We start from the raw sequence: 14,271 nt of genomic DNA, 5'->3' as shown, positions 1-14,271 counted from the left end.
GTCTTTTACAACAACCTTGGAACCTTACTTGATTTAAACCTGATCTGAAGCATACTCTAATTCACATTTTTTATGGAATCATTTGGATTCTTTAGTTGCTCTTATTTTTATGAGAATTCATACTCGGCCCATAATAAAATGAATCGAACAAATGAAAAATTGGGCCATGACATCATGCAAAATATATAGATCAGCCTAGCCCAACGTGCCAGCCATCTTTAACAGGCTTCAACATCCTAGCCCAACTATGAAACTTCCACTCCTTCGACCTGGGCCGAGCCACCCATTCGCAAGTGCAACGACACACTCCGAGTTTTTATTTTTACATTTTTTAAATCGAAAAATTATAAAAATAAATGTCCATTTTAAAAATCACTCGTTTAAACTCGTGAGAGCACGATCTAGCTCTCCAAATATTTTCAACAAAAATATAATCTGTTAATAAGAAAAAAATACAAATTTCATCGTATAAGGAATTGTCTGAGTTGAATATTCTTAGAGCTAAATTATAAAAAATAAAAAATTCAGACACTCTCACCCCTGCCGCTACGCGCGCCACGACGAGTGGGCCCGCCGCCGCGCCCGTGCGAAACGCATCGTGCGGCCGCGGGAGGCGAGCGGATGAATCCAAGGGAAAGCCGGCGTCCTACACTTCCCTGATCTGTTCGTGGAGGACGCCACGTGCCATAATTAGGACGCAGTTAATTAACCAGACGACACGACTCAACTACTTTTTACAATTGACAGGGTAGCTCGGAGGTCAGATGAGACGGCTTTCGCGCTAGTTGCTCAATAACTCATTAATTAAATATTAAGCGAAGCGAAGAAAGCAAACTCTACTATGGACCTGTTTAATAGCAGCTTAATTGTATGAGGTTTTCTGAAATCAGAAATTAAAATAAGCATCTAATTTATGATTTTTCTGATAAGTAATTTCTGACGGGTTTTCTAAAAAGATAGTGTGCTTAGAAACTTCAGATTCATATGTAGCTTTTTAAGAGGGCCTATATCGTTGCCGTGCTGTCTGTCTCCATTAATAAAATTTTCCCCTCCTCGCCTCTTCCTTCCTCGAGCGGTAGCCTCCTCCCCGCGCCGCGCCTCTCCTCCGCCTGCTACGACCGCTGCGAGGCCGAGAGCTAGGGCTTGGTTCCCCCGCCGGATCGAGCGCGGGGGCTCGGGGGTTCGGGCTCCGCGGCGGGAGGTCTCGGTTAGGCTCGGGCGGTCGGTCAGGCACCGGTTCGATCCGATTTGGTGAGCGTCCCCCACCTGCCTTGTCTGGATGTTTGGGCTCGGGTTGGGCTCATGGGCGACGTCCGGTTTGACGGAATTATTGCGAATTTTGGTTTTGGTTGGATTTGGGATTTGTTGTTTCGCGGGAAGGGATTGGGTTGTGAGCGTTCTGTGGTCGCCAGCCACAGTGGTAGTGCTCCCATTTCGGCGAATTTGTCCGAACCCTGTGGAATTAGGCTTCTGTTTTGGGAGAATTTATGTTGCGTTGCTCGCGCAACAGTCCGGTATTCCGATTGGTGTTGATGCTGGAATTTAGGTGTTAGAGCTAGTCGTTTGAATTTTGGATAAGGCGTCCTCGTGCTGTGGCCTAAGTCGATCTAAATTGCGGGTTTGGATATGTTTTTATAGTGCGAATGTTACGAGTTCTATTGGGAGTGATCGAATTGGGAGAAATGTTAAACTAGCTTTGTTCAGAAGTCAGAATAGCAAGTTTTTCAATTTGGATTGAGCTACTGATCTGGCTACCGCTCCTGCTGTGGGCAAAATTAACCCTTTTGTTCTTGCCACGAGAGTTTCAACTCAAGCTGTTAGTTTTTTATGGTCTCAGTGTTACACTACACTATCAAGAAGATATTGTCATTCTCGTGCTTCTCAAGCAATACTGTTGCCGTTCATCTGTCTTCTAGTTGTACCTGAGTTGTTAGCGACACTTATAAAGCCTGAATGGGATACATCAGCACTGTTTGTTTGGAGTTGCTTGGTACCTTCAATATGAATCTTTTGCCTTCTGATTTCTGAAGTTAGGTAGAAGAAGATTTTCCCTTTTAAACTTTTTCAAAAGCCAGCCTGTGTTCTACCTAACATGTTGCTCTCTTAGGTTGATTTGTAATCTTTTCGTTAGTCACTGTCTGTTGGTTAGAGATCCTTAGAAGCATTGCCAAATTGCTTTCTGAGTTTCTGTCTACCCTTTCAAGAGAGTGGACAACGGGAGTCGATATGCCTCATGCACTTCCTGTAGTATGCGTGTAGAAGTCAGCTTCCAGGGTTAATCAGGAGCATGTAATGCCATAGGATAGTCGTTTAATAATATAGAAGGTATTAATCAGTTATATTACATGTGTATAGCATTTTGTTTAATAATACAGAGATACCATTTTTATCAAGTTGATGTTCAACTACATTTTGCAGGCCAAGTCATGAGTGGCTTCTCATGAGCTTCCAGGAGTGATGGTTTGTTGCCATAAGTTTTTTTCTTAACATGTAGCATTTCCCGATGTTATTCATGTACTGGATTTACCCTTAGAAGACAGAGATGCCAAAGTCTGACCATCATGAGCAGAATCTTACTTCGCCAAGAGGGCTAATCCATAAATTGCTTCGTCGTACAAGTAGCAGGCGTTCTCCCACTGCAGCAGAGCAGCAACCTTCTCCTGTATTTCCAGAAACAATCAACTCAATATTCTTAAAAATAAAGGATGCTGATGATGCCATCAAGGATCCAGAAAAGGCGAACACACATGGTATCAGAATTGAAGATGAGAAGTCTGATTTGTTAAGATACGAGATTTATTCTGGGAAGCTTACATTAGATAACAAAGCTAGAAGTGCTTTGAGTGAGCAGTCTGGATCAGGGTCCAGTAGCAATTGCTTTGATGCTAGACTCAGCACTGAAGCCCTTGTATGGGGCTCTAACATCCTTAAGCTTGAGGACATTATATCTGTAAGTTGTTAGCTCGTTGGCTTACGTGACTTGCATTAATGTGTTTTTCAGTTACACTTCGAGTTCACAACATTTGGGATCAATTCTAAGATCTATCAAAATGACGTTACAGGTATCATATAATTCTGGTCTGCGGCATTTCACCGTGCACGCATGTCCTTTTGAAAAAAGATCCAGTGGACTTTCCTGCTTTATGAAGCCTAGAAGAACCCAAAAGGACTTGCGGTTCCTTTCCACTTCTCCACATGAGGCCTTCCGGTGGGTTAATAGTTTTGCAGATCAGCAGTGCTATGTAAATCTGTTGCCTCACCCCATGGCGTCTAGCAAGAAGCATTCTTCTGAACTCATCCCATTTGATGCCATGTTTGATCCTTATGTTAAATGTCGGTCTCCACCAAAGATACTTGTCATCTTGAATCCTCGATCTGGACATGGTAGATCTAGCAAAGTTTTCCACGGAAAAGTGGAACCCATATTTAAGGTATGTCTAGCTGAGAAGAAGCATGTATCTTATCTCAAGATCACATATTTGCTGTCTGTTGCTTCTACTAGCAAGATTAATAAAGAGAATCTTAGTCAACTTATAATTATGCTTTCCAATATCAGATTTAGGGTGTCTCTCGTGTTCAAAGACGAATGTTAGGACAATCTCCACTCAACTTAAAACCTTTTGCTATGCCCATGTTTAATGTTCCCTTGTTTACCAATTATACTGCTCGATTTAAGATATCTGTTTTAATTGACAAAATGATAAATTACACACTAACATTATGACACTATCTAGTCAAATACAAATAACAATATAATTTAAAATTCGGATAGATAAACAAAGACCAGCTTGCATATAGCTTTTAATATGAATACATTTCTATGGTAGACAATATCAATGTCTATGGTGTCATTATCTTACTGAGATGAGCTTTTTTTTACTGTAAATTCGAGTTGGTATTTATGCCGTACTTTAGTAGCACAAGGATAACGTATATTGGCTGGAATAGAGTTGGCAAGGTGTGTTGTGGGTACTATTGCTGAAGTTTTTGGCCTTTTGGGAATGAAAATTGCTCCGCGCTCCTTCTATTTCTATACTTGTAGTCTATTGTTTAACTCTTCTTTCTCTGGAGCAAAAATTTATGCCAGTCCCCATCTGTGCCGTTCAACATTGTATTGGAAACACCCTATTAGACTAACCTCTTTAAAAGCCAGGGTGTCTAATTGAATTAAGACCTTAATGTCATTATGTAGATGTGTGTGATTCAAGCCTACTTAGCACTTATTATATGTTCAGACATTATCCTCCTCTGCCTTACTGTCACTTAGGAATATTCTTGGCATGTAGTATCAGTTATAGAATGTAGATTTTTTTTCTTAGAGGAATGCTGAATTTATTAGCCTTTTCTGTATAATCGTTGACAACTGCAAGGGAGTCACTTGTATAAAAGTATCGCTTGTTAACGCATACTGCCTGTTTTCAGTATCTCAGTTACTTAGGTTAGGTTTAATAATAAGTGTTAGCGACAGCTTGCAGGTTTCAAGATGGAAGTAGTTAAAACTACACATGCTGGTCATGCAAAATCTTTTGTATCGACTATTGATTTTAGTACCTGTCCAGAAGGTATATACAATTTCACATCTTACATGAGTGTTTTATATCAATCATCTGATTCACTTTTTGGTTTCACTTGCTAGGTATTGTGTGTGTCGGTGGTGATGGAATTGTAAATGAGGTTAGTATATATTAATATCATTCATGCATATATTCCTTTCGTCTATCTCTATGCATCTTTTCTTTGCTGTAGCATATTTGATAACCTAATAGAAAAAGTTGATCTTAATGGCTGACTTTCTATCCTGATTTCTGACATTTCCTCAGAAATAGCACCATCAATAAATTAAGAAAATTTCCTATGTACTTTTATTCTCTAACCAACCTTGTAGCTCCCCAACATGACCTACTCTGTTGGGCACAACTTGTTCGCAAGCTTGTCTTGTAATGTCTGGTCCGATTGGAGGTGGCCCATGTGTCTCAAGCAGAGTAGTCGTGGTGGGATAGACCCAAGTTGTATGTTTAAAGTGAGTAGTATGAGCATACAGTGCCTCTTGGCCCAAGCATATTACCTGTGCATTAGCAGGTCACTAGTGTGTGTGTATGACTATCCCACTTGGGGCTGAATTTTGGACCTTGGGTAGTTACTTGTCCTGTTTCTCTTTATGGGAGCTTATCTAGGGTCAAAAAAGAATTGCACACATCATATGTTATCTCTCCTGGAAATTTTGGAACTTTTTTTTTAAAAAAATCATAGCGTTCGAAATTGTTTTCAGTCGTATTACTTAGTGTGGTTACTGTTGTACCTTGTGTGTTGCCACGCCATTTAGGGCCTTGTACGTTTGCTACTTTTCTGAAGTTATTCTGTCTCCCTTTTCATGTTAAAAATGGTTATTCTTATGTCAACTACAGGTTCTGATGCAGTAATCAACTCATTGTGTAGGTTCTCAATGGTCTTCTGTCCAGAGATGATCAAAATGTGGCAGTCTCCATTCCAATTGGTATAATACCTGCTGGGTCTGATAATTCACTTGTCTGGACAGTCTTGGGTGTTAAGGATCCAATTTCTGCGGCATTGTCAATAGTCAGGGTAAAGGACACTTCTTTGGTTCAGCTCTCTTCATCTTCTGTATTAGTCTTACACTCTCTGTATAGTTGTATTTGCATATAACTTATAGTCATTGTGTTTTAACTTTTAAAAGATCTTAAGATGCTATTAATCATGCTGGGTAGGATACCTTGTGTTCTTAGTCACAATGACAATCTGACATCTTTGGTGATTCATTTCGCTGCTGTAAAAATTCAACTGCGAATTGGGTTGAGCTAAATGCCAAATTTGTGGTTGATGGTGCTTTTGCATTGCATAGAGACAAGTATCTCTGATATCTCTCCATTGTTCTGTCCCTTTATGCCTCTGTCGCCATCCTACGATTTGCTTCACTTCCCTGTTGCACATTAAACCCAAATCTACATGACTAAATAATGTGATGATCTCTTATTGTCTCTCTCTTGTCTCATCAAACGAGCTAACCTTCCTACATGGTCAATCTTCTGCATCTCCGAGTTACCATCTTGTCATTACTTGTTACCCATTAAGTAGCCCCGTCTTGCTTCCACCTACATTATCATGGCCTTGCAATACTGCCCTTCACGTCCATGCTCTATGTTGCATTCCAGCAATTGTGTATTGCCATCTTTGAATCTTTCTGTCAGAAGCATTCATGTTTCCTCAGATTAGTTCCGTTAATTGGGTTGCCCTGTGATCTTGACTTTGGATAGCCTAGCTAAATTTATCTCCTGTATCTCTATCCTTTACTGCCACATTGTTTCTCCAGTGCTCAGAGGATTCGCCTAGTTGAGTGGTTGGAACATTGCCATTTTGTGCAGGTCTTCTCACTCACTGAGTGTCAAATTGCCTAACCTTGCTATTGTGCCACTTTAAGAGTCAAATGTGCTTGCCTTTGTTGATGCTTGCTGCTATTTGAGCAGCTGTGTATACGCACCATGTCACAAGAGATAGTAATAGAAAGGCAAGCCTGATGTATTCTAAATTGATTGTAAGGTAACATCAGTCATGTCAAAAGGACTTCTCAGAGCAACTATGCTTTTGAAAGCACATGTTAGACATGGCAATTTTTTTCTATAGAAATTTTGAAGTCTTGTTGTAATAAGGCCAAATTTGGACAGGAACCCACCATTTGAAGCTTTCTTTTGCTCTGCTAAGAATTGCCTTACAAGATGAAAAATTATTGATGAAGCATATTTCACTGTTTTGTACCAATAAAGTTTGGTATGGCAATATATATAAAGTGATCTGTTAAGTATACCATGTGATTGCATCAATACATGCTCCCCAATACTTATTTTAAGTTTTCCTTTTAATTCTTTTGTGGATAATAAGAACTATTAAGCTTGCAATTTGATTGTCGACCATTATTTGTTTTGATTCTATGTAAATAATTATTGAATCACTTGGTTGCAGGGAGGTCTTACACCTATTGATGTTTTTGCTGTTGAATGGATTCAAAGTGGGACTATCCATTTTGGCACGACCGTCTCATATTTTGGATTTATTAGCGATGGTAACATAACTGTTAACATTTCAGACCATTTTCTTGTCTTGTTGGTTCTCTAGATTAGCTTCTTGAACCTGAACTCCAGTTTTTTTGGAAACAACAGAAGTGACGTTCCATGTATCTCTTGCAGTTCTTGAACTCTCAGAGAAATATCAGAAGCGTTTTGGTCCTCTCCGTTACTTCGTAGCTGGTTTTCTCAAATTCCTGTGTTTGCCAAAGTACAGTTTTGAATTGGAGTATCTTCCAGTATCAGATGTTGATGGTGCTGAACATAAAATTGTGGAAGAACAAGAAAAGGTTGATGCATCAGACCTATATGATGATGTGGTTCAGAGGTCAAGAGCAGAATGTTTACCACGTGCCTCAAGTTTATCTAGCATTGATTCAATCATGTCTACAGGCATAATGTCTGGGGGAGAGCTGGAGGTTTGTAGTCCACATGCAAATAACGAACCCTCTGAGCTTGTTCGTGCGCTTGACCCGAAATCAAAACGCCTATCACTAGGGAGATCAAGTACTTTGAAAGAACCAGAAGAAGTGCTCCATCCTCAGGCCCATGTTTCATCTACTCCCAACTGTAGAAGATCCAAATCGAAGTCAAGGACAGAAAAGGCATGGCCAGGCTTGACTGCTACAGACGATACAAAATCTTCTAGGGGTAACACGACACATGACATAGAGGACACATCATCCACAGTTTCAGATCCTGGACCTGTGTGGGATTCGGGACCAAAGTGGGACATGGAGCCTAAATGGGATAATCAACTTAACTGGGAACCTGAGACTCCAATTGAGCTACATAGTCCTTCAGAGGACATTGAGCTTGGTCTGACTAAGGAACTAGTACCAAGCTTAGATGAAAGATGGGTAGTCAGGAAAGGGCGCTATCTTGGTGTACTGGTATGCAACCATTCATGCAAGACTGTGCAGAGTTTGAGCTCTCAGGTTGTTGCTCCCAAGGCCGAATATGATGACAATTGTTTGGACCTGCTGTTGGTTGGTGGAAGTGGAAGACTGAGATTACTGAGATTTTTGGTGCTTTTACAGTTTGGAAAGCACATATCTCTTCCACATGTAGAATATGTAAAGGTATGCTATGGCTGCTTCTCTTGGTCAACCATCCAATTTTTTTTTTCTTTCATTCATTTTCAGGGAATACTGTTTTGATCTTGGCTTGTCATGTGTTTTTTTTGTCACTCATATATTCTTCTATGATTACACTCTTGATGTTCATGACATGGATCAAGGCAAGGCGTGTAGTAGATTTATTTATGTTCCCCACGTCGTCCACTGTTCAACCATTTGGTGGTACCTCACATGATAAAACAAACCATATTAGAAAGTTCTAACTATCACATCCTTCTTTGGAAATTGCCATAGTTACTTATCTCTGTATTATTCATTCTTCCAGAAGCTTTCATGCAAACTTTTTTATTCCTTAGTTTGCTGCTGTGCTAAATTTCAGGTAAAATCTGTGAGGCTCAAGGCTGGCCCGAATACACATGATGGATGCGGTATTGATGGCGAACTACTCCATGTCAAGGGGCAAGTTCGTTGTAGTTTGTTGCCTCAGCAATGTCGATTGATCGGCCGGCCTGCCAAAAATCATCCTGTACAATAGCTGTAAATACATTATTATGCAGCTCGGAGGTCTGCCCAGAATCTTTCACCTGTACGAGCGGCAAACTGTGGGATTTTGTCGCATCCACACATCCATAATTATTTTCAGAAACCACAACAGCCTTGCTGACACTCAGCACCAGAGATGTACAATTGTACTTGATGAGTAGAAGTGCTGTGTGGGTGATATTTATCCAGATGTAAAGTCTATCTCTACAGCAACCTGTTGTGCACCTCCTGGTTTCACCTTTTCTTTTGTCTGATATCTAATACATGTACTATAGAGCCATCCTGTTCAGCGTACTTGGGTTCAGAACATGATGCCCACCCCCAGTTTGTGGGGTTCTTTGGAGGTCCCTGATGCCGGCCATTTGATGCTCATTACCCTCATTAAAGGGACAACACCCCAGTGCTATGTCTTGATCAACTTGTATTGTCTACAGAGTGTTAATAAGACAAAAGAAAAGGATGTGTAGGGTTTCAACAACAACAAAAAAGGGATGGGGCGATATTTGTGGCGCTCCTGCCCCTTTTTTCAGAGTAACATTTGTTCTTTGTGATGTATGAGTTGTAATTTGTAAACGTTTTTCTGCCATACAAGTTCGAAGTTTTGAGATATGTTGCTTCTGTTCGGGAATAAGATGCTTACTTTTGGGAGGCTTTTTTGTATGACAGCAAGCAATGCTTGCCTTGTACGATGAATTATTGGATACTAACTGTGAATGGATAGTTGCGACTCTGGAAGTCATTTTGCGGCAATATTGGTCCCAAGGAACAACATAGTAGTTGCTTCATTTCGATCGGTAGAATCATAAGGTACATGTGCTTACCTAACAACAAGTGAGCACTCTCCAGACAGATAGTTGGAACTTGGAACTGGACAACACAGTTTGGTCGGACACCATGCATGTGCGTTCAGAACTCAGGAGGGGTCGGCACTCGGCACCTATTCAGGTACTGCTTGGAGGAGAAAGGTCAGTCCGAGGAGGAGAATTCTGATGCGCCTACTTGTGCAACTGTCTGTGTTTCAGTGAGCTTTTATTTCATACAGCTGATCAGGAATTGATCTGTAATAAGCTTACTCATCCGAACCTTTAGCCTTTACCTAGTCGCACAAGCAAATGACCAATGCATGTTGGTACTTCGCATCAGTTCGTAACAATCAGCAACATGTTGCTGGTTGAAAAGCTAAACGAAAGGTAGACAGACAGAGAAGCAAGCGACCAAAGGGCAACGGACGATTCTTTCTTTGAGAGAGCAAACGAATTTGCAGGACCAAGCACACATCGCACTAGTGCACTACGACGAAGTCACCAGATCGAAACAACGAGAGCTCGATGTGATCAGCTCACTGCCTGCATGCCCATTTATTGCCCGCCTGCCGCTGCTTCTCGCCAGCAACTCAGCGCTGGCAATGGCAGCCCCGTCCCCCGGCGAGCCGCCCGGGGGACACGCACCGCCCGCCGCGCCGGCACCCGCCGTAGTGGCACATGTCCCTGCACGCGCTGTTCGCCGAGGCGTCCTCCGGGTCGCACTGCTCCACCGGGATGGTCACCCCGCACGACACGCTCGACGGGTAGTCCACCCACGCCGACCGCGCCGGCGCCGCAAGGAGAACCACTGAAAACCACGCGAAGAACCACCGCGCGGCGCACGGGGTCAGATGCATGCCGCGTCAGGGACACCTGCGCTCGTGCACTTACCGGTAAGCGTGGCCACGAGGACGAGGACGCGCACGGGCGCCATAGCGACCGCCCAGGCCATTCTCTCTCTGGACGAAGGATTTGGCCGCCGCGCGCTCTGCTCCTGCGCGATGGGAGGCGATGGATAAGTTTGTGTGGCGGCTCTGCGGCGTTTGATGTGCGTGATATAGAGGTGATCACGAGCAGCGAAGGCTAAGAGGGGAAGCACACATGACATGACACCTAGGGTTTTCAATTTTGTTTTATGATTTTTTTGGTTCACTGAAGAGACCGAAATTCGTAAAAATTTGGATTATTTTTCGTCCAATGCTCTATGAATCTTATATGTCAATGAAAGAAAATTCTAGAATCAAATATTTTGTTCTCTTCCAAATTTTTTGAAATTCCTGAAATTTCACCGAAATTTTAATCCCTGGTGACACCGATACGGTTTGCTGGTATGGTGGGTCATTAACATATATAATCCAACTGTCAACTTGCATAATGCAGTATTGATTGGTTGCCTAAATTAGGACGTGCATATCTTGGCAGCGTGCTTTTGCAAGATATATTACCGCTAAAACATACCTGCTCTTTTACCGTGCACCACCTTAATTACCTCCTATGCATGGGGGCTATTTTAAATCAGAGCCGTTGATAAATGAGTGCTTAAAATACTATTAAGTGCAAATTATGTGCCACAGCAGGCTATCTTCTCTTTCCAAATTAACAGGTTATACCATGCATGCATGCTGTATTACATGTCGAAGGTGTCAAACATGTGCGTTTTAAACTTTTGATCTTTTTGTATGAGCAGGTTGTCATGCATGCTGTGTAGTCTAGAGATAGGTGTCAAATATTTGTCTCTGGACAGATGGTTAGAACTTGGAACTAGATCGTACATGGTTGGTGAGACATCGCGGAGGTTCACAGCTTTAGAGAGAGCTTAGAATCTATTTCACTGTTGCTTAGGGGAGGATGGTGACAACCTGAAGATTTTTCATATGCCAAGAACTTATCTCTGTTCTTCTTCTTTTTTCATTAAACAATGGCGCACACTATACACACCACCACACAAATACGTTGCCTATCATTACGGTAAATAAAACTGCTATAAGTACCTGCATGTGTATAAATTGTAGTTACGAGAATTTGTGAATTGAACCTTGTAGATAGAATAACCCTCGCATCTGTCTCCGCCACCATGCCCGTGCATTTTTAGTGATAAAGTTACGGTGTGCATGTCTAGCTGTTACTCTGTTAGCAGTGTCTCTGCAAGTGCGTTATCTTGTAGCGGGAAAAAATGCCGATACACGGTAGCAGTTCGTAGCAACTACGAAACAGCTAATTAGAAAGCAAAACAAGAGGCAGACAGGCAAGCGAGCGAAAAGCATCTAAAGATACTCTCTCTCTCTCTCTCTCTCTCTCTCTCTCTCTCTCTCTCTCTCTCTCTCTCTCTTCCCCTCAAAGCTCACTTGTAGTAGGCTGTGTACAAATGGCAGAAAAACAAGCAAAAGCAAACGAAATGCGCAGTATCGGTACACATACAGTACTACAATACTACCAAGTCACAGAAAAAAGGTCATCAAAATCAATGGGCAAATACTCGATCAGTAGAAACCCGGAATCACCATCCGCAGCTTGATTGCCTGCCGCTGCTTCTGGCCAACAGGTCGGTCAGCTAGCACTTGCATTGGCAGCCCCGGCCCCGGCCGAGCCCGAGGGACACGCACCGCCCGCCGCGCCGGCACCCGCCGTAGTGGCACATGTCCATGCACGCGCTGTTCGCCGCCGCGTCCGCCGGGTCGCACTGCTCCACCGGTATGGTCACCCCGCACGGCACGCCCGACGCGTAGTCTACCCACGCCGCCCGCGCCGGCACCGCGAGAACCACTGCAAATCACACACACACAAAAAAGCACCGCGAGGCACACCGATCAGCATCAGTGTCCGCCCCACCGAACTCACATGCGAGCAAACCGGCAAACTCACATGCGCTCGTGCACTTACCGGTGAGCGTGGCCACGAGGACGAGGAGGGCGCGCCCTGGGAGCGCCCTGGAGATGGTGCAGCATGCAGCTTCACGAGCCATTCAACTCTCTCTCTCTCTCTCTCTCTCTCTCTCTCTCTGTGTCTCTCTCTCAGGAGACAAGCTGGCTGGGTGGCGGCACCGCGGCGTTGGTGTGCGTAATATAGAGGTGATCACGAGCAGTGAAAGTTGGAAAGCGGCCGGCACAGCAGCTGTCGAGATCAGTTTAAGCAATAAACAAATCCTATCTATATATTGAGTTTAGGAATCAATTTTAACATATAGTAACTTTATTGATTATAATCATTACAATAGATATATCTTAATTGAATAAAGCGTCTTATAAAAATGACATTAAGTGTCGACGAACCAAATAACTCTGCAGTGGATCTTAAATGGACTATGAATACCTTCTAATCCTTTACTGCTCTTTCACAGGTATGATCGATGTAGAAAGCATTTTAGAACAATTCATCCTCAGCGAACTCTTCGATACCTTCTCCAATTGAGTGTTTGGTGATAGCAGGAGTGATCACTTATCGTACTCAACAAGTTATGGAGAAAATAATATGTACATGAAGGCTTTAACAAGAATATGACAATATGACTCTTTTGCATAAATCCATATTTACTTTAAAAGCATTTGAAAAGCAATAGTATTTAAGTAAATAACTGTAATTGACCAAACACATCAAGATTCCAGCCATCTTGACTTAACCAACTTTTTAACACCTTAATCAAGGTTCTCACCATCAAGGTTGAACACAAATCAATCATATTTCCCACTACTATGATTGACAACACCTCAACTATGATTCCCACCATCACAGTTGATTAAGCTAACAAAATCATCAAGTTCTAATTATGGTAGGTTTTCCATATCACTCGTAACTATGAACATGACTGATTAATCAGTTTACACTATGCATAAGTCTCACACTCGCAAGACGTTTCATCGAGCATCCGTTAGCTGACGAAAAACTATTACACACTTCCGAGGTGCGCGTTAGGAATCCTCTACAAAGCCTTTACAATACCCCTCTCAGCACGTGCATCCCCACTAAAGTTTCACCGCCACGTGAATACACCTCAACAACGGAAACCCCTTCTTACACCAACATAACATACTAGAATTACACTTTTCCGTTCCACACCCACCAAATGGTCTACACCACGTTGAGAATATAAAAATTAATTGGCTAGCCCATCCCATACAAGAAAAAATCACCTCACGAACCGGTCCTTAGATTTGAGCAAGACTACCACAATCCCAATTGTACATCCTGTATCGGTTTCATCATACCACATGCTCAAATCTCTATGCCATGTTGCTACAAAAATTATTGCATCATATTTTATCATTGTTGCACATGACCGTATCAAGTTTTGTAGAGCAATTATCATGATGACTATCCTAAAGTAAGGCTAAGCATCATCTATCATTCTATAACCCAAATTATAACTCTGGTGACAAGGATGATATGGGAAAAACTAGGGTAAAACCTAATTCTTGGATTCCCAATAAAATTATTAGCATGCATGTTTTTAAAATAAAATATTTTGAAAACTAGGATAAATATGTTTAAGAACACAACTTGCATTCACTAAACTCAATTGGATCTTCGAAGTCTTCATCCTGCAGTCCTTCTAGCTCTTCCGAAAAGTTGATGTCTACTCGCAACATACGTAAAAAGGCAACAAATAAACACCAAGATCTAAAAAGTACCAAATAAACTTAACAAACATCATCACACATAAGATCACACTTTCCTAGACAATCTAGCAAAAAATAGGTCAAAACGGAGATACGATTGACAAGCTATGATTTTGTAAAGATCAAAATAGGACTAAAAAGATTAACTACAGATGAA

At 42.0% G+C, this 14,271-nt stretch overlaps 1 protein-coding gene across 3 annotated transcripts; it reads left to right on the top strand.

Moving 5' to 3' along the window:
• The first annotated feature begins 1,013 nt into the window (after window positions 1–1,013).
• LOC133906929 (sphingoid long-chain bases kinase 1-like) lies at window positions 1,014–9,307 on the top strand. Of its 3 annotated transcripts, XM_062348893.1 has the most exons (10): window positions 1,014–1,251; window positions 2,108–2,325; window positions 2,419–2,950; window positions 3,063–3,431; window positions 4,469–4,562; window positions 4,637–4,674; window positions 5,437–5,583; window positions 6,976–7,075; window positions 7,173–8,158; window positions 8,535–9,307. In XM_062348893.1, the coding sequence occupies exons 3-10, from the start codon at window positions 2,543–2,545 to the stop codon at window positions 8,688–8,690; spliced, it is 2,298 nt and encodes a 765-aa protein (XP_062204877.1). In that variant the 5' UTR covers window positions 1,014–1,251; window positions 2,108–2,325; window positions 2,419–2,542; the 3' UTR covers window positions 8,691–9,307. The 3 variants fall into 3 exon arrangements, with proteins under 3 accessions (XP_062204877.1, XP_062204876.1, XP_062204878.1); XM_062348892.1 differs by lacking the exon at window positions 2,108–2,325; XM_062348894.1 differs by lacking the exon at window positions 2,108–2,325 and having other exon boundaries at window positions 1,015–1,251; window positions 7,200–8,158.
• The last annotated feature ends 4,964 nt before the right edge of the window (window positions 9,308–14,271 follow it).

The sequence above is a fragment of the Phragmites australis genome, chromosome 24 (genome assembly GCF_958298935.1).
Source record: "Phragmites australis chromosome 24, lpPhrAust1.1, whole genome shotgun sequence".
NCBI lineage: Eukaryota > Viridiplantae > Streptophyta > Magnoliopsida > Poales > Poaceae > Phragmites > Phragmites australis.
This window is presented reverse-complemented; position numbering and strand designations above follow the sequence as displayed.

Excerpts from the sequence above, each read along its gene's own strand:
- LOC133906929 (XM_062348892.1), top strand. The coding sequence starts at position 2,543 with ATGCCAAAGTCTGACCATCATGAGCAGAATCTTACTTCGCCAAGAGGG. Across the intron at positions 4,563-4,636 it reads TTTTAGTACCTGTCCAGAAG|GTATTGTGTGTGTCGGTGGT; the intron begins GTATATACAATT and ends TTCACTTGCTAG. Across the intron at positions 7,076-7,172 it reads TTTTGGATTTATTAGCGATG|AAGTGACGTTCCATGTATCT; the intron begins GTAACATAACTG and ends TGGAAACAACAG.